Raw genomic sequence first — 19,634 nt, forward strand, 5'->3', positions numbered from 1 at the left:
CATGGTATACCTTTTTTATTTAGTTCTTCAATTTATTTAATCAGTTTTTAAAAGTTTTCTTCATACAACTCTTGCATATATTTGGTTAGATTTGTACCTATTTTATTTTTTTGGTGTTAATGCATTATGTTTTTAATTTTAAAATCCAGTTTTTAATTTCTGGCATATAGGAAAGCAATAGACTTTAGATATTAACCTAATATCCTGAACCTTGATGTTATTGCTTATTGATTCCAGGAGTTTTTTCTTTTGTCAGTTCTTTGATGTTTTCTATAGGCAATCATGTCACATGTGAACAAAGAGCTTTATTGCTTCCTTTGTAATCTGTATATCTTTTACTTGCTTTTCTTGTCTTATTGTATTAGCTAGGACTTTCAGTATGATGTGGAAAAAAAGTAGTGAGAGGGAATATCCTTGCCTTCTTCCTGATCTTAGTGAAAAAGCATCTAGTTTTTCACTATTACATATGGTATTAGTTGCAGGTCTTTTACAGATTTAAAAAGTCAAACTACAAAAATTAGCTGGGTGTAGTGGCACATGCCTATAATCCCAGCTACTAGGGAGGATAAGGCAGGAGAATTGCTTGAACTCACAAGGTGGAGGTTGCAGTGAGCCAAGATTGTGCCACTGCACTCCAGCCTGGGCAATGGAGTGAGACTCTATCTCACAAAAAAAAAAAAAAAAAAAAATTAAGATGATCCTATGATTTAAGGAAGCTTAGCCCCCTCCCCCCCAAAAAAGGAAATCAAGATAAAAATGTTCCCCTCTACAGAATCACACTTTTTTTTTTTAAAGAGTTTTTTTTTTTTTTTTGAGACAAAGTCTTGCCCTGTCATCCAGACTGGAGTGCCGTGGTATGATCTTGGCTCAGTGCAACCCCTGCTTACTGGGTTCAAGTGATTCTCCTGCCTCAGCTTCTTGAGTAGCTGGTATTACAGGCACAAGCCACCACACCCAGGTTTTTTTGGTGTTTTAGTGGCGTGCGGGGGGTTGCTATGTTGGCCAGGTTGGTCTTGAACTCCTGGCCTCAAGCAATCCACCCACCTCAGCCTCCCAAAGTGCTACTGCACCCAGCCAGATTCACACTTTTTTGCTTTGTTTAGTTTTCCGTAGATTCAAACTTTTTTTTTTTGAGACTGGGTCTTGCTCTGTTGCCCAGGCTGGAGTGCAGTGGCATGATCACAGCTCACTGCGGCATCCACCTCCCAGACTCAAGCGATCCTCTCACTTCAGCCTCCCAGCTGTAGTCCCAGCTGGGGCTACAGGTGTGCACCACCACACCAGGCTCATTATTGCATTTTTTTTTGTAGAGACTGGGTTTCATCATGATGCTCAGGCGATCTTGAATTGCTGGGCTCAAGTGATCTGTTCATCTCAGCCTCCCAAAATGCTGGGATTGCAGGCATGAGCCACTACACTCAGCTTCAAACTTTTTTTTCCCCCGAGATTTAGTTTCACACTTGTCACCCACATAGGAGTGCAATGGCATGATCTTGGCTCACTGCAACCTTCACCTCCTGGGTTCCAGTGATTCTCCTGTCTCAGCCTCTGGAGTCGCTGGGATTACAGGCGCCCACCACCATGTCTGGCTAATTTTTGTATTTTCAGTAGAGACGGGATTTCAACATGTTGGCCAGGTTGGTCTTGAACTACTGACCTCAGATAATCTGCCTGCCTTGGCCTCCCAAAGTGCTGGGATTGCAGGCCTGAGCCACTGCTTCCAACCATAAACATTTTAAGAAAAAAAATTACATTAATTTTTATTTTTTCTTTTCTTCTCTTTCTTTGTTTTTTTTCTTTTCCTTCCTTCCCTCCCTCCCTCCCTCCCTCCCTCCCTCCCTTCCTTCCTTCCTTTCTTTTCTTTTTTTTTTTTTTTGACAGAGTCTTGCTCTGTCACCCAGGTTGGAGTGCAGTGGTGCCATCTTGGATTATTGCAACCTTGCCTCCCAGGTTCAAGTGATTCTCTTGCCTCAGCCTCCTGAGTAACTGGGATTGCAGGTGCCTGCCATCACACCTGGCTAATTTTTGTACTTTTAGTAGAGGCAGAGTTTCACCATGTTGGCCAGGTTGGTCTTGAACTCCTGACCTCAGGTGATTTGCCTGACTTGGCCTCCCAAAGTGATAGGGTTATAGGTGTGAGACACTGTGCCTGGCCTACATTAGTTTTTCTAACCACCACTCCCTCCATTTATTGATATTTCATTCAAAATTTAACAAGTCTTTATTATGCACTTGCCATGCAAGGCATTTGTAAGACTTTATGTAGAAGAAAACATAAGTGTAAATTTTCAATACCTTGGATTAGGAAATGGTTCTTAGCTATGACACCAAAGAATGAGCAATCAAAGAAAAAATAGGTAAGTTTACTCTATCAAAATATAAACCTTTTTAAAAATTTAAAATTATTATTATTTTCTTTTTAGAGACAGGGTCTTCTTATGTTGTACAGGCTGGTCTTGACCTCCTGGGCTCAAGGGATTCTCCTGCCTTGGCCTCCCAAAGTGCTAGGATTATGGGCCTGAGCCAATATGCTCAGCCTATTTTTAAATTATTTTTTAATCAGCTAAATTTAAGATTCATCAGATGTACACCTTTTGTGCATCAAAGGACATCATCACAAAAGTGAAAAGACAACCCAAATAATGGGACAAAATACTTGCAAATCATATAGCTGATAGGAGTTTATTATCCCAAATATATAAAGAATACTTGCCAGGCACAGTGGCTTGTGCTTGTAGTCCTAGCAGTTTGGAAAGCTGAAGTGGGAGGATTGCTTGAGCACAGGAGTTTGAGGCCAGCCTGGGCTACATAGGGAGATCTCATCTTGCATGGGGCCTGTTGCCCCTTTCTTTTGGCCAATTCTCTCTTTTGGAAAGAGAGTATTTACCCAATGCCTGTTCGACATTGTATCTTGGAAGTAAATAACTTGTTTTTGATCTTACAGGCTTATAGGTGGAAGGAACTTGCCTTGAGTCTTAGATGAGTCTTTGGACTTTGGACTTGGGCTTTTGAGTTAATGCTGCATTGAGTTAAGACTTTGGGGGAATATTGGGAAGGTATGATTATATTTTACAATGTGAGAAGGACATGACATTTGGGGGCTAGGGCAGAATGACATCATTTTGATTTTTGTCTTCTCCAAATCTCATGTTGAAATGTGATCCCCAATGTTGGAAGTGGGTCTGTGGGGATTCACTCAGGCTGGTGAGAAAAATTTTAGTTATAGTAGCTGTAAGGTATATTGCCGAGTTAAAATGAGGAAACTGAGGCCAGTGTGAGAAAATGAGAATTCAATTTATTCAGCTCCCAGGCGAGGTTCTGTGGTCCGGGAAGGGGCCAGAGAAGTCGCACTGGGCTTCTCAGGGTGTGGGGTTTTATAGGGAGTGGAGGTAATTGATTGGTCTTTAGGGTAACAAAGAGCAGACAGTTTCATTGGTGAGGAGGATTGATTGATTATTAGGGAAACAAAGAGAAGACAGTTTCATTGGTGAGTTTCATTGGTGAGGGGGTTTGATTGATTACTAGGGAAACAAAGAGCAGAGAATTTCATTGGTGAGGGGAAGTCAAGGTGCTGATGGGGCGAGCTGCCATTGGTTGCCAGGCGGGACTACTGGTGGGCTGACCGGCTGGGGAGGTCAATGTTAAGCTGCTGTTGGACAAATCTTTGGTGGGCTTTTTAAATTTTGAAGGGGTTGAGTGAGGGATGCAGGAGTGGGTGTGTGGAGCCTGCATAGAGAGACCAGATAGGAGTGGGTGTGGGGAGCCAGCATAGAGAGGCCAGCATGGGGAGAGATAAGTGTGTCAGCATGGAGAGGCCAGCATGGGGAGAGATAAGTGTGTCCATTTAACTCCCGGTGAGGCAGCCGGCCTTACAGTAGCCACAAACCCTCTTGGAAGGCCTGGGCGGTTTGCATAAGCTCCAGTAATAAATCCGACTGAAGGCAGCCAGAGTCTCTTTGCAGAAGCCAGAGAGATTAGGACCCAAATACAAAGGAATGTAGAATTGTTTCTCTAGCTAGCTTGTTTACTTATGTAATTCTAAAAGGGACCTTTGATTTACTATGGGTGCTTAATTGCTTTCTACTCAGGAAGTCCTCAATGTCAATTACCTTTTAGTGGTGTTGACTCAAGTCTTTGTCAATTAAACTTTACTGAATAAATGCGAGTCTCACTGGCTAGTCAGGGCCAGCAGCCGCTATCTCTTTACAGCACTCTCCTTGAGTGCCTGAAAGTGGCCCCACCCAGCCCACTTTTACAATGTAAATCTGTGTCTGAGTGAATTTATTCAACGGTCCCTGAGTCAGAGTCTGTAGGACAGATCCCTGCAGGTCGTGACCCTGATGTGGGTCCTTGTGGGAGGTATTTGGATTATGGGGGCAGACCCTTCATTGAATGGCTTGGTGCCCTCCCTGTGGTAATAAGTAAATTCCTGCTCTAATAGTAAATGCAAGAGCTGGTTGTTTAAAACAGCCTGGAAGCACTCTTGTTCCTTCTCTCTCCATGTGACATGCCTGCTCTCCTTGTGCCTTCTGCCATGAGTAAAATCTTCCTGATGCCTCACCAGAAGTGGAGAAGATGCTGGTGCTATGCTTGTACAGCCTGCAGAATGGTGAGCCAAAATAAACATTTTTTCTTTAAAAATTACCCAGTCTCAAGTATTCCTTTGTAGCAACACAAAACAGACTAACACATCCTCTACATTTGTTCTTAGCAGCAGTGGCTGGATCCTCTTTTTCTATGTCCTTTCATGTTTATGTCCCTCAGGACTCAATCTACTGCCTGCTTCTTTCTGGGCATCTTCTCCTACTCACCGGAGATTCCTAAATATCTGTTGCAGTCAGATGTCTCTCCTGAGTTTCAGGTTCAGTTGTAAACTGCCAGCTTTACATTTCCACCTGGGTATTTCACAGTCAGCTGCAGGCTTCTGTACTGAGACCTGAGCTTAGCCTCTTTTAGTCCTTCTTCCACAAACAGCTTTGAGTCCCAAAACCAGCTGTAGCCTGGATTCTTCCATCTTGCTTCATTCTTTCCCAAAGCTCTTCTGCAGCCTATTGATTATATCCCATGACTGCCTTTAATCCATAATTACCATTTCATTCCCCACAGCTGCACTTTTAGTTCTAATCTGGTTAACTTGGACTAGATTACTGCAGTGGCCCCCACGGTCTACTCTCCCTCTTCCTTTGCTTCCCTTCAGCTAATTCTCCATGGAACCCCTGCAGAGATGAGCTTCAAGTACGTATGTGTCATATTTCTCTCCTGCTGAGGACTTTGTCTTTTACCTCATGAACTACCGAATTGATGCACCTTAATGTGGCCCCTAGTACTACACCTTTTCTTGGGTCACTGTCCACTCTTGGTTCTTCCTGTTTCTTTCACTTTATTCTCCAGACAGGCCAAAAGTTTCATTCTATAAACACACAATCCTGTTTCTCATTTTGCTGTATTGTAATATTAGTTCTACTGCTTAGCGTAACTTTGTTTAACTCGTAAACTCACATTCACCTATCAATACCCTGGTTAGGCTTCATCTTTTCCTGATAGACTTCTGTATATCATCCTCTTTGCCATTCTATACATTGCATATGTTTTTTATTTTTATTTTTTATGGAGACCGTGTCTTGCTATGTTGCCCAGGCCGGTCTTGAACTCCCAGGCTCAGGTGATCCTGCCTTGGTCTCCCACAGTGCTGAGATTACAGGTGTGAGCCTCCGTGCCCAGCCCCATTGCATGTGTTTTTGTTCTTGCATTTATTACACTGCAATTTCCTTAAAGGTCTTTCTCTCCTTTTGGCCTGTGACCTCCTTGGCGGCAGTTGTGATGTTTTATTCATCCCCATATTTCTTAGTCCTGCTCTGATGCCTTGATGGCACGTAGCTGGCACTCAGTACATATTGTTGAATGTATAAATATTTGTCAGTCTCCTTTTAGTCTTTAGCAGCAAACTCCTGTGGTAGATTAAAGTCAGGCCTGCATTCTTTTGTACTTGTGGTGGGCAGACTTTCAAAGAGTTCTTAAAGATTCACACTCCTGATATTTATATCTTTGTGAAATCCCCTACTCATGAGTGTGGACCAGCCTAGTGAATTGCAGCTAACCAGCAGAATGAAGCAAATGAGACTGCAACTTTTGTTTTGCTACCAGTTTCTCTGATGGCTCTCTTCCTTTCTGACCTTAATGAAGTAAGGCATCATCAAATGGAGAGACCTCCATGGCAAGGAAGTTAGGGAAGCTTTTGTTTGACAGCTAGCAGGAAGATGAGGCTCTCAGTCCAACAGCTCACAAGGAACTAAAATCTGCCAATAGCCATTCAAATGAACAATGTATCCTTTCTCAGTTGAGCCTCCAGATAAAACCCCAGCCCCGGCAGATACCTTGGTTGCTTGCTCATAAGAGACCCAGATTCTTGACCCATGGAAACTATGAGATAATAAATATATGTGGTTTAAAGTCAGGATAGGGATATGTGTGTGTGTGTGTGTGTGTGTGTGTGTGTGTGTGTATGTGTGTTTCCAGTAGTAGATAGCTAATACAGTGTCCTGTCATTGACAGGTGAAGTATAATTTCTCACCTTGAATCTGGGTTAGCCTTTGTGATCTTTGACCTACAGAATGTGGCAGAGGTGATGTTATGAATTTAGATCATAAGATGTTTTCAAGTTAGATCATAAGAAGCCTGCAGCTTTCAGGCCAGGCGCAGTGGCTCATGCCTGTAATCCCAGCACTTTGGGTGGCCAAGGCAGGAAGATAACCTGAGGTGAGGAGTTCAAGACCACCCTGACCAACATGGTGAAATCCTGACTCTGCTAAAAATACAAGTGGCATGCACTTGTAATCCCAGCTACTTGGGAGACTGAAGCAGGATAATCACTTGAATCCAGGAGGTGGAGGTTGCAGTGAGCCAAGATCTGTGCCACTGCACTCTAGCCTGGGCAACAAGAATGAAACTCTGTCAAAAAAAAAAAAAAAAAAAAAAAAGAAGACTTGCAGCTTTCACTTGGACCACTTGGAATACTTGTTTTTAAGATGTTCCATTTTGATGCTCTTATTAGGAACTCAGCTGTCATAATGAAAGCAGCCCAAGCCAGATGAAGAGACTGGGTAGATACACTAGTTGACAGCCCAGCTGAGTTTTCTGCCAAAAGCCAGCATCAACCACCAGCCATGGGAGGGAGCCCTCTTGGATGTCCAGCCCAGTCAAGCCTTCAGATGATTGCAGCCCCAGCCACCATCTGATGGCAACTGCATAAGTGACCCCAAATGAGAACACTCCAGAACCATGAGAGATAATAATATACTGTGCTTTTAAGCTACTAAGTTTTGATGTGTTTTGCATGTAGCAATAGGTAACTGGAATGACCCCTTAAGTGAAAAGAGCTCTTAAGCCATTTAAAAAATTTATTTTATACATTTTTTTTTGTAGAGACTAAGTCTTGCATGTTGCCCAGGCTGGTCTCAAACTTCTAGCCTGCCAGAGTGTTGGAATTATAGGTGTGAGCTACCATGCCCAACCTCACTGATGCCATTTTTAACAACAGCCAACAAGAGGAGGGCTTGATGGACTATGCAGCCATTATTCTTCCATTTCTCAAAAAGCAAATCCTTAAACTGTGAATTATATTACATAATCCATCTAGACATGGTTCTTAGAATAAACCCCAGTTCTTCCTTTGGCCTGTTTCATATGGCTCTTTTCTGGTAGTTATTCAAATATGGCCCACACCATCTTTTTCTCACTCACTGCTCTTGGGTCATACTGGCTTTCTTTATATATCTAGTAAATTCCAAGTTATTTCTGAACTTAGTGTCTTTGCACATTCTGATTCCTCTATCTGCAAGGCCATGCCTTTGACTCACTTCATGGCATCTGTCTCTCTCTACCTACAAAGAAAGGGATTTATTATATGTTATTGGCTCATACAGTTATGGAGGCTGAGGAGTCCTTTGGTATGCTGTCTACAAGCTGAAGACATAGAAAAACTGGTAGTGTAGTTCAAAGGCCTGAGAGACAGAGGGCTGATGGTGTAGATTATAGTCTGGGTCTAAGGGCCTGCAAACCAGATTCACTGAGGACGGAGAAGATTGACGTTCCAGTTCAGGTAGTCAGGTAGAGTTAATTTAACCTTCCTCTGCCCTTTTTGTTATGTTCAGGTCCTCAGAGACTGGAGAGTGCCCACTCATACTGGGGAGGGCCATCTGCTTACTCAGTCCAGCAATCCAAATGCTAATCTTGTCCAGAAAGATCCTTACAGATAGACCTAGAAATAATGTTTAGCTATGTAGGCATCCTGTGACCAAGTCAAGCTGATACACAAAATTAACCATCATAGTTATTTTCTCAGAAAGGCCTTCTCTGATCAATATTTCTGCCAACCTTTTTATAATCTGCAGCTTTGTTTCTTTTATTCATAGCATCTGTTACAAAATTTAATTGATTACTTGTTTTCTCTTTATCACCCTCTAGATGCTAAGCTCCATGAGGACAGCAGGTCGTGATAGTTCTAAAGCGTAGAACAACTCAGGTCTGTGAGAGGGGAAGGAAAATAGCTCAAGGAATTAAGGACCTTTAGAGGCCCAGGCAGGTATCCATTAGTGCCTCACTGCAAAAATGTGAGCTTAAGCCAGAGAAGTCTCAGGCTTCTTAGGAACCCACAGGTCAGCCATTTCTGACTTTATACCATTGCCCATTTAATAGTGTCAGCCTTACTTGTAACTAGGTAGAGGAAAAGTGGGGCTCAAATTGAATTTTTTTCTATTCATGGAAGAAAGACTGTATAAAACCAGTGAAGTTTCAGCTTTCAAAAATATATTTTATAAAAATTACAAAGGAAATACACATTTATGGTACAAAATTTAGAAAGTACACAAAGTGTTAAATAAAAAGTGAAATAATTATATCAATATATAAGTATAGTTCGGAGGAGATTACACAACAACCTTATTATTAAAAATTCCTATCATTCAGATTCCATAGGTGAAGAAGTTGAGGCAGTCAGAAATATACTCATGTTTAAATAATTTGAAAGTGGTGGAAATAGGATGTGGATACATTCATTTTGATTCTAGAACTGTGCTGTTCACTAAGCCAGCCACTAGCCATATATGGCTATTTTAAAATTAAAACTAATTAAAATGGAAGTAAATTAAAAATTCAGTTCTCAGTTGCACTAGCTGCTTTTCAAATGCTTAATAACCATAGATGGCTAGGAGCTGCCCTGTTGAACAGCACAGTGTTGAACCTTTCCATCATCACAAAATGGTTTTTTTCTGTAAACAGGTGTTCTTAATTTTTATTTTGCCTGATCATTCTTTCAAACCATCTTCCACAATGGTTTAACTAATTTACATTCCCACCAACAGTGTAAGAGTATTCCTACTTCTCCGCAACCTCACCAGCATCTGTTGTTTCTTGACTTTTTAATAATGACCATTCTGACTGGCATGAGATGGTATCTCATTATGGTTTTGATTTGCATTTCTCTAATGATCAGTGATGTTGAGCTTTTTTTTCATATGTTTGTTGGCTGCACGAATGTCTTCTTTTGAGAAGTGTCTGTTCATATCCTTTGTCTACTTTTTAATGGGGTTGTTTGGTTTTTTTCTTGTAAATTCGTTTGAGTTCCTTATAGATTCTGGGTATTAGACCTCTGTCAGATGGATAAATTGCAGAGATTTTCAGCTGCGTACGGTGGCTCATGCCTGTAATCCCAGCACTTTGGGAGGCTGAGGTGGGTGGATCACTTGAGTTCAGAAGTTTGAGATCATCCTGGCCAACATGGTGAAACCTTGTCTCTACAAAAATACAAAAATTAGCTGGGCATGATGGCAGGTGCCTATAATCCCAGCTACTCAAGAGGCTGAGGCAGGAGAATCGCTTGAACCTGAGAGATGGAGGTTGCAGTAAGCTGAGATCGTGCCATTGCACTCCAGCCTGGGTGACAGAGTGAGACTCCATCTCAAAGAAAAAAAAAAAAAAATTGCAAAGATTTTCTCCTACTCTGTAGGTTGCCTATTCACTTTGATGATCGTTTCTTTTGCTGTGCAGAAGCTCTTTAGTTTAATTAGATCCCATTTGTCAATTTTTTCTTTTGTTGCAATTGCTTTTAGCAATTCTATCATGAAATCTTTGCCTGTGCCTATGCCCTGAGTGGTATTGCCTAGACTTTCTTCTAGGGTTTTTACAGTTTTGGGTTTTACATTTAAGTCTTTAATCATCTTGAGTTAATTTTTATAGAATGTGTGAGGAAAGAGTCCCAGTTTCAGTTATCTGCTGATAAATAGCCAGTTCTCCCGGCACCATCCTGAGTCACTTCACTTAGAATAATGGTTGCTGTGAATGCCATTATTTTGTTCCTTTTTATGGCTGAGTAGTATTCCATGTGATATATTCCAGTGTGTTATATATTCTATAAAGAAAATATATACCACAGATAGGGAATTATTTCCTTATTGCTTGTTTTTGTCAGGTTTGTTGAAGATCAGATGGTTGTAGATGTGTGATCTTATTTCTGAGTTCTTTACTCTGTACCATTGGTCTATGTGTCTGTTTTTGTATGAGTACAATGCTGTTTTGATTATTGTAGCTTTACAGAAATTTGGTTGGGTTATACCTCCAGCTTTGTTCTTTTTGCTTAGAATTGTTTTGACTATATGGACTCCTTTTTGGTTCTATATGAAGTTTGAAATAGTTTTTTCTAATTCTGCATCACAAAATGTTTTATTGTATAGTGCTGCTATAGAGACTACATCTGATCACATCTGGAAAATGTGTTTTCCTCGATCTCCTTTCTTTTTCCATAGTGAAGAGATTACTGCTATTCATGGTTGCTTCCACAATTTTTTCTAAGCAAATACAAATACAAATACCCATATACCTTTTGTTTTGTGTTGTGCTTTTAAAAATAAGATCATCATGCCTGTAATCCCAGAACCTTGGGAGGCTGACGCAGGCAGATCACAAGGTTAAGAGATCGAGACCATCCTGGCCAACATGGTGAAACCCTGTCTCTACTAAAAATACAAAAATTAGCTGGGTGTGGTGGCACACGCCTGTAGTCTCAGCTACTTATGAGGCTGAGACAGGAAAATCGCTTGAACCCAGGAGGCGGAGATTGCAGTGAGCCAAGATCATGCCACTGCATTCCAGCCTGGCAACAGAGTAAGACTCCATCTTATAGAAAAAGCAAAAAAAAAAAAAAAAAAAAAAAAAATAAGATCAACCTTACTTCTGCAAAAATGGTCATAATTAAAAAATAAAAAATAACAGATGGTGGTATGGATGTGATGAAAAGGGCACACGCCTACACTGCTGGTGGGAATGTAAACTAGTGTAACCACTATGGAAAACAGTGTGGAGATTCCATAAAGAAATAAAAGTAGAACTACCATTTCATCCAGCAATCCCACTACTGGGTATCTACCCAGAGGAAAATGATGCATGTTTATAGCAGCACTATTCACAATTGCAAAAATATGGAACCAGCCTAAATGCTCATCAACCAACAAGTTAGATAAAGAAAATGTGGTATATATTTTCTTTATGGGATATATATCACACTGGAATATACCATATGGAATACTACTCAGCCATAAAAAGGAATAAAATAATGGTATTCACAGCAATTATTATTCTAAGCAAAGTAACTCAGGAATGGAAAACCAAACATCATATGTTCTCACCTATAAGTGGGAGCTAAGCTATGAAGATGCAAAGGCATAAGAATGATATAATGGACTCTGGGGACTTGGGCGGGAGGAGTGGGAGGAGGATGAGGAATAAAAGACTATACACTGGGTACAGTGTATAATGTTCAGGTGATGAGTGCACCAAAATCTCAGAAATCACCACAGAAGAACTTTTCCACGTGACCAAACACCACCAGTTACCCCAACACTATTGAAATAAAATCTTAAAAGAAGATCAAATTATGCATATTGTTCTGTAACTTGTTTTGTTACTTAATGATTGATTTTGGATCTACTTGTGCATTAGATTTTTAAGAAACTACCAAGCAATTTTCCAGAATGGTGCCACCATTTACATTCCCATTAGCAAATATGGGTGATATGGTGTTTCTGGACACTTGTCAGCATTTGATATTGCTACTATTTTTAAATTTTGCCAATCTCTGATGGATCTGTTGTGTTACTTAATTGCAGTTTTAACTTGCAATTTTTTGTATATTTATTTTAATTTAATTTAATTTTTGTAGATACAGGTTCTCACTATGCTATCCAGGCTGGAGTACAGTGACACAATCTCAGCTCACTGCAACCTCCACCTTCAGGGCTCAAGCCATCCTCCCGTCTTGGCCTCCCAAGTAGCTGGGACTACAGGCGCATGTCACCATACCCGATTAATTTTTTTTGTACTTTTTGTAGAGATGAGATTTTGCTATGTTGCCGAGGCTGGTCTCGAACTCCTGGGCTCAAGCAATCTGCCCACCTCGGCCTCCCCAAGGTGCTGGAATTATAGGTGTGAGCCACTGCTCCCAGCCTTGACTTGCATTTTTCTAATGGCTAACAATGGTATTTTTAAGTATTTTTCCATGTGCTCATTTGCCACCTGTACATCCTTTGCAGTGAAATTTCCATTTATGTCTTTTCTAACTAGATTTATTTTAACAGTTGAGTTTTGAGTTCTTTATGTATTCTACATGTTTCTTTTATGTATTCTGTACGTTTAGTTCTTTGCTGGATATGTGGTTTACAAATATCTTCCAGTTTGTAGCCTTTCTTTCTTTCTTTTTCTCCTTCCTCCCTCCCCTCCCCTCCCATCCCCTCCTCTTTCCTTCCTTCCTTCCTTCCTTCCTTCCTTCCTTCCTTCCTTCCTTCCTTCTTTCTTTCACAGAGACTTGCTGTGTCACCCAGGGTTCAGTGCAGTGGTGGGATCTTGGCTCACTGCAAGCTCCACCTCCTGGGTTTAAGAAAGTCTCATGCCTCCCTCCTGAGTAGCTGGGATTACAGGTGTGAGCCACCATGACCGGCCAATTTTTTTGCATTTTTAGTAGAGATGAGGTTTCACCATGTTGGCCAGGCTGATCTTGAACTCCTGAACTCAGGTGATCTGCCCACCTCAGCTCCTCAAAGTGCTGGGATTACAGGTGTGAGCCACCATACCCGTCCTATCATTTTAATAGTCTCTTGCAGAGAAAAGTTTTAACTTTGATGTACCTCAATTTTTTCCCACATTCTCTGGCTACCTCCACCCAGTGTCTCTCCTTGGTGCCTGGTGGGGCAGACATCCTGAGCACCTGCCCTGTACTCTGAGGACCCAGTGGGGAGGGGACAGGTGGCCTTGCCGGAGACACGGAGGCCTGGAAACTGGAGGCCAGGGTCCACCCGGCCCCTCCTAGTGGCTATGGAGTCTTGATGCCGCACAGCGTTGAAGACGGCGAGACCGGGGTCCCACGTTCGGGGTCCAGACCCGGGTAACCGCAGGTGCATCACTGAGGTGGTGGGAGCCTCCATACCTCACCTACAAGTTGGGGATGGGGCCCACATCCCAGGGCTGGGAGCAGGATTAAATGGGAGTCTGCGCAAGGTCCTTGCTGGGGTAGGGCGTGGCACTCTGGGCCTGGGGGTCCACCCCCTCCAGCGCCGCCTCCTGCCCGCCCGCAGGCGCTGCTGCTTTTGGGGGCCGCCTCCCTGGCCTGCCTCACCCTGGACCTCCTCTTCCTGCTCTTCTACTCCTTTTGGCTGTGCTGCCGGCGGCGCAAGAGCGAGGAGCACCTGGACGCCGACTGCTGCTGCACGGCCTGGTGCGTCATCATCGCCACGCTGGTGTGCAGGTGAGCGCGGTGGGGCGGGGCCGGAAGGCGGGGCCAGAGGGGGGTGTGTTTCCCTAGGGGGCGGGGCTAGAGAGGACGGGGCGAAGGGGCGGGGCCACAATATCAGGCCCCGCCCTCACGCCGCCGCTCCCTCCAGCGCCGGCATCGCGGTGGGATTCTACGGCAACGGGGAGACCTGTGACGGCATCCACCGTGCCACCTACTCGCTCCGCCACGCCAACCGCACGGTGGCCGGGGTCCAGGACCGCGTGAGTGGCCGCCGAGTTGGGGCCGGGGGCGCTGTTGCTGCTCCTGAACTCCACGTCTGCGCGAGGCCGGGCGGGGCAGCCGGGGCTGGGCTGTGCAGGAGGGGCCCAGCATCCGGGGCAAGGAGGGCAAGCTCCCGGCCTCACGCCCGCGGGTCCGGCGCAGGTGTGGGACACGGCAGTGGGACTGAACCACACGGCGGAACCCAGCCTGCAGACCTTGGAGCGGCAGCTGGCCGGGCGGCCCGAGCCCCTGCGAGCCGTGCAGCGGCTGCAGGGCCTGCTGGAGACGCTGCTGGGCTACACGGCCGCCATCCCCTTTTGGAGGAACACCGCGGTGTCGCTGGAGGTGCTGGCGGAGCAGGTGGATCTCTACGACTGGTACAGGTGCGGCCGGACCCTCTTCCCTGCCCGCCCCACTGGCAGGCATCACCCTCTTTGGGCCAGTTTTGCTCTCAACACCTAGTACAGGAGGCCTGATGGATGGGGGGCCCAGGGCCACTGGTCACAGGCAGCAGCTGGAGTTTCCCTAACGGGAGCCTTTCTCAAGAACTGACACCAGTCTTTAAGACCCAGACCCTCTGAATGCCCTCTGATGTGCCAGGCTGCTCTCCTTAGCTCCCCCTGCGACTCCACTCCCTGGCTCCGAGTCCTTGCCCTGGCCCACTCCCAGGTGTGCCTGCAGGTGGCTGGGCTACCTGGGCCTGCTGCTGTTGGACGTTGTCATCTGCCTCCTGGTGCTGGTCGGCCTCATCCGCAGCTCCAAGGGCATCCTCGTGGGGTGAGTCTGGGGGCCTGAAGTGGAGGGGCAGGGCAAGGGACCATGGCACCACCTCCCCCACCCCTTCTGCAGTGTCAACCACAGGCTCTGTGGTAGGGGCTGAGCAGGACCCCCCTGCACTGGGTCTGCTCTGAGATGCCCCTTCCATGCCTGTGGCCTGTGCCCCTGTGGCCACCATCCCAGTACACTTGCCCCCCGCCCTTGGTTTCCTGTGAGAGTCTACACGTGGGGCACTTGTAGCCCAGGACCTGAAACAACCTGCCCAGGTCTCTGAATGCCCCGGGTCACCCAGAGACCAGGCTGGGGCCCCTTCCCCCACCCCTTCCATCCTTGGCCCTGGGGCAGCCTGGGTTCCAGCCCTGGCTCTAGCTCACCAGGAGGGTGACCTTGGGCAGGTGGCTCTTTAGTGCTGGGCCTTGGTCTCCTCGTTGGGAAGGCAGAGAGTGGCAGCTCCTCCGTGGGAGGTGAGGTGTTGTCACTGCCCCTCACTGCACAGCTGCATGGCCATGGCTGGTGTCTCCCTGGGCCAGGCCCGGGAGAGATGGGAGAACACCCAGCCTCCCCCTACGTGGCACTCACAGGCCACAGAGAAGCAGAGTGAGGGAAAGGTGCCATGGGCCACAGGTGACAGCACCCTGAAGAGGAAGAGCTGGGGGGGGGTGTAGGCCGGTGGGGGGTACTGGCAGGTTGGGGGGTACAGGTGGGTGGGGGGGTGCTGCTGCACGCTATGCCCAAGGAGACCCTAGAAAGGAGGGATTGAGCGAGGACCCCAGGGAGCGAGGGATGCCTGGACACACGAGGAAGGATAACAGTGTGCAGGCCTGCTGTGGGGTGTGGGGGGCCCACAGTGGGGTGTGGGGTGTGTGCAGTGGGGTGTGGGGGGTCCACAGTGGGGTGTAGGGCCTGGAGTGGGGTGTGGGGCCTGCATTGGGGTATGTTTGGGGGACCTGCACTGGGGTTTGGGGAGCCCGCCGTGTTGGGGGAAGTGCCTGCAATGGGGTGTGCACAGGGTCCTGTGTGTCTGGATCAAAGGGAACCAGATGTGGGTGAGGTCAGGCCTCACCAGGTGGGGGTGAGTGAGAGGCTGGTGCTATAGCAAGAGCACCCAGTTGCTGAGTGAGGGTTCAGCACAGGAGGGCTTGGTCTGGCTGAGGTTAGCAGGCCCCTTGGGCTGCTACATGGGCAGCGGGATGCAGGGTCCCGCATGAAAGTGGACACTGTTGCCTGCTTGGGACTTGGAGAGGGAGCTGGGGGCCAGGAGGGGCAGGGCCCCAAGAGCCACCTGGCCTTCCAGCCCTGCTTCCAGCTCGGAGCTCTCTGAGCCCCACCCCTCCCAGGAGAGGGCTCCATCTGGGCCCTGGGCTGTGGGCAGCTCTGGCTGAGGCCAGGCCATAGGAAGAGCCCCAGTTCCTGTGTGGGCTGACCACTGTTGTGCACTGGGACCCATCTTCTGGCCTGTAGTCCAGCAGGTGACATGCCCCCAACACTGGCCTGGGGCTGCTGACTGGCTATCTCTGCCCCAGGGTCTGCCTGCTGGGAGTCCTGGCCCTGGTCATCAGCTGGGGTGCGCTGGGCTTGGAGCTGGCTGTGTCCGTGGTGAGTGGCAGAGGGGGTGCGGTCCCCGGCTGCTGGACCTGGGCACTGGGGGAGGGATGAGGGAAAGCCACACTCCTTCCCCCGCATCTTCCCCGGGTACCGAGTCCCAAGAGCAATGTTGTCCTGCCATAGGCTCAGTGTACCTGTGACCCCAGATTCACAGTCTACCCTCCTCAGTGGAAAGCAGACTCCAGGGGCAGGGATTCTACCCCTGAGAGCTTCCCTTTAGGCTCGTCTTGGTCACCCCCTCTCGCTCGCCCACGCCCACCCTAGGGCTCCAGCGACTTCTGTGTGGACCCTGACACCTACGTGACCAAGATGGTGGAGCAGCACTCGGTGCTGAGTGGGGGTGAGTCTGCATCCGCAGCCATGTCAGAGTGGGTTCCCCAGGGTTGGGCTGAGCCCGGAGAGCAAGGTGGCTGAGGCGGAGGTGCCCCTGTCCTGTGGGCCCATGGTCTTAGGGAGACAGGTCCCAGGCCGGGACACTAGTGAGCAGACTGGACCACCTTTCCCAAGTGGGAGGCTTTGTAAAGAATGACAGGAACTGTGAGGCCAGTGGTGCCTGGGGTGATAGGTGCCCATGGGGCAGGGGAAGGGACAGGTGACCCAGGGCTGCTTTGAGCAGGTGGGCAGAGGAGGCCAAATGGGTGGCATTAAAGTACAGCTAGAGGGCCAGGCACTATAGCTCACGCCTGCAATCCCAGCACTTTGGGAGGCGAAGGAGGGTGGATCACCTGGGGTCAGGAGTTTGAGACCAGCCTAGCCAACATAGTGAAGCCCCGTCTCTACTAAAAATATAACAATAAGCCAGGCATGGTGGCGGGAGCCTATAATCCCAGCTACTCCAGAGATTGAGGCAGGAGAATCACTTGAACCCAGGAGGCGGAGGTTGCAGTGAGCTGAGATCGCACCATTGCACTCCAGCCTGAGCAATCAGAGCAAAACTCCATCTCAAAAAAAAAAAAAAAATAGAGCCAGAGGATGCTGCATTTTTGCAAGGTCCCCGAGGCAGGAGGGAGACCCTTGGGGGGAGGGGAGCGGGGGAGGCCAGTGGGGCTGAGTCACCGTGGTGAGCTTTGCTTTATTCCAGGGGGAGGCCATTGGAGGGAGGGAAGCAGGGGAGAGACTTGACCCATGATTGAAGGTCTCTTTCAAAGCATCCTCAGGCCTCCGGGTTTACAAGAGGGAGTGAGGGGGATGCCTCAAGCAGGAGACAGCAGGGGCTTGAATAAATGGAGCAAAAGGTGGTCAGGGATGGGCTTTGAGGGTGGAGCTGGAAGGACTGCCTGTCAGTTAGATGTAGGGATAGAGAGGGACGGAGCAGTTCACGTCGATGGTCTCAACAGCTCTATGCTGCAGGGCCGTGAGCTGTACTGCGGGTCGGGGAGCAGGTCTGGAGCTGGGGGGGCAGGGAGCTGGACCATTGGGAGTTGCAGCCCCCTTGTTGGTTTGCGATGTGTGTCAGACGTCGCAGAGGCAGGTGGACGTGGGAATCTGGAGGTTGGGGTGCTGTCAGTTTGTTAAGCTTCTCCGGGCCCTCATTCTGGAAGTATTGTGTGTTCCCAAGTAGAAACTAGAAGGCCCGTCCTCGTGGGGGTGGAGACACTGAAAGATCTTGAAGTGCTCCCTCCTGTCAGGGACTATCCTGCCACCCTTTGTCCCTGGAGGCCACAGGATTCCCTTGTGGGCAGGTTTTTTACCTGCCTTTGTTGAAGGAACAATTTCCACCAAAGCCCGAGTCTCCTCCAGGAGGAAAAGTAATCCGCCCCCGACTCACCTTGTCCTCAGGAATGAGGGTGGAGGGGTGGACCGGCTCTGCTGGGGGCCGGGGTGGGGCTGGTGACCACTCAGTGGCACCCACCACTGTTCTTGGCCCCCCTGCCATGAGCCTGGCCCCTCCAGGTCCCTACTGCTGGCGGCCTTTGGGGGTTTCAGCAAGTATGAGCAGCCCCCGCTACACATGTACATGTACAAATATAAGCATGAGCTCCAGCCTGTGGGCCATATAGCCCCTCCCAGAAGGCCAGCCAGGCCAGCCACACAGGCTTCATTGCACAGGCTGCCACAGTGACGCCTGGTGTTCTCCTGTTTCTAAATACTTTCATCATTTTTTCAACTTTTAAAAACATTTTTTTTAATGTTCTTTGATAATTGGAAGAACTGAACTTATAAAGAGTTCAGAAGGTGGATCCCAGCAAGGGTCAATGTGTAGGGACCCTGGCTTGATGGGAGTGCAGACCCCACTGCCACACACACAGACACACATGGATGTGTGTAACTGGATGCACACATGTGAAGACACATACGCACACACAGACATGCACACACATACACACAGACACATGCACACATGTAAACACATGCACATAGGCATGCATGCACATGTAAACATGTACACAGACACACATTCATGTGTAAGTAAACATGCAGACACATGCATATGTATCAACAGGTGCATGCAGACACACAGGCACTTATGTGAACGTGCATACAGGTGTGCCCTGAAGATGTGTGCAGACACATGCACCATGTACACATGCATGCCCATGTGCCCTGGAGACATGCTTGTAGACACATAGGCATGTGTGCAAACACACATGCCCATGTGCCCTGAAGACGTGTGCAGACACATAGGCACATGTGTAAACACACATTCAGATTTGCCCTGGAGACATGAGTGTAGACACATAAGCGCATATGTACACAGACATGCCCATGTGTCCTGGACACATGCGTGCAGATGCATAGGCACATGTGTAAACAAATGCAGATGTGCCCTGGAGACGTGTGTAGACATAGGCACACGTGTAAACACACATGCATATGTGCCCTGCAGACGTATGTAGACACAAGCACACATGTAAACACACATGCCCATGTGTCCTGAAGACATGTGTAGATGCATAGGTACACATGTAAACACACATGCATATGTGCCCTGAGACATGAGTGTAGACACATAAGCACATGTGTAAACACACATGCCCATGTGTCCTGAGACATGAGTGTAGACACATAAGCACACGTGTAAACACACATGCAGATGTGCCCTAAGACATGCATGCAGACACATGCTCACGTGCACACAGTCGCATTGCGACAGTCGTCGTGGCTCAGCCTGCCCTGACGTCTCTCCGCAGACATCCTGCAATACTACCTGGCCTGTTCACCCCGCGCCGCCAACCCCTTCCAGCAGGTGAGAGCCTGTCCTGTCCTGGGAGGT

The 19,634-nt window shown here is 47.4% G+C and overlaps 1 protein-coding gene across 14 annotated transcripts in view; it reads left to right on the forward strand.

Annotated features, from left to right (window-relative positions):
• Positions 1-19,634, forward strand: part of LOC105707552 (protein tweety homolog 3-like) — a 65,249-nt gene that overhangs the window by 33,156 nt on the left and 12,459 nt on the right. For 13 of the 14 annotated variants that reach the window (XM_064366576.1, XM_064366569.1, XM_064366568.1 and 10 more), the window contains 8 exons: positions 4,540-4,609; positions 13,620-13,789; positions 13,926-14,037; positions 14,201-14,421; positions 14,720-14,815; positions 16,339-16,411; positions 16,685-16,760; positions 19,552-19,607. In XM_064366576.1, the coding sequence (XP_064222646.1) occupies positions 4,540-4,609; positions 13,620-13,789; positions 13,926-14,037; positions 14,201-14,421; positions 14,720-14,815; positions 16,339-16,411; positions 16,685-16,760; positions 19,552-19,607 (874 nt within the window). The remainder of the gene's footprint in view (positions 1-4,539; positions 4,610-13,619; positions 13,790-13,925; positions 14,038-14,200; positions 14,422-14,719; positions 14,816-16,338; positions 16,412-16,684; positions 16,761-19,551; positions 19,608-19,634) is intronic. The other variant, XM_064366580.1, reaches the window with a different exon arrangement.

Source organism: Aotus nancymaae, unplaced genomic scaffold (assembly GCF_030222135.1).
Source record: "Aotus nancymaae isolate 86718 unplaced genomic scaffold, 86718_ANA_hifiasm-v0.15.2.pri h1tg000064l_1, whole genome shotgun sequence".
Lineage (NCBI taxonomy): Eukaryota > Metazoa > Chordata > Mammalia > Primates > Aotidae > Aotus > Aotus nancymaae.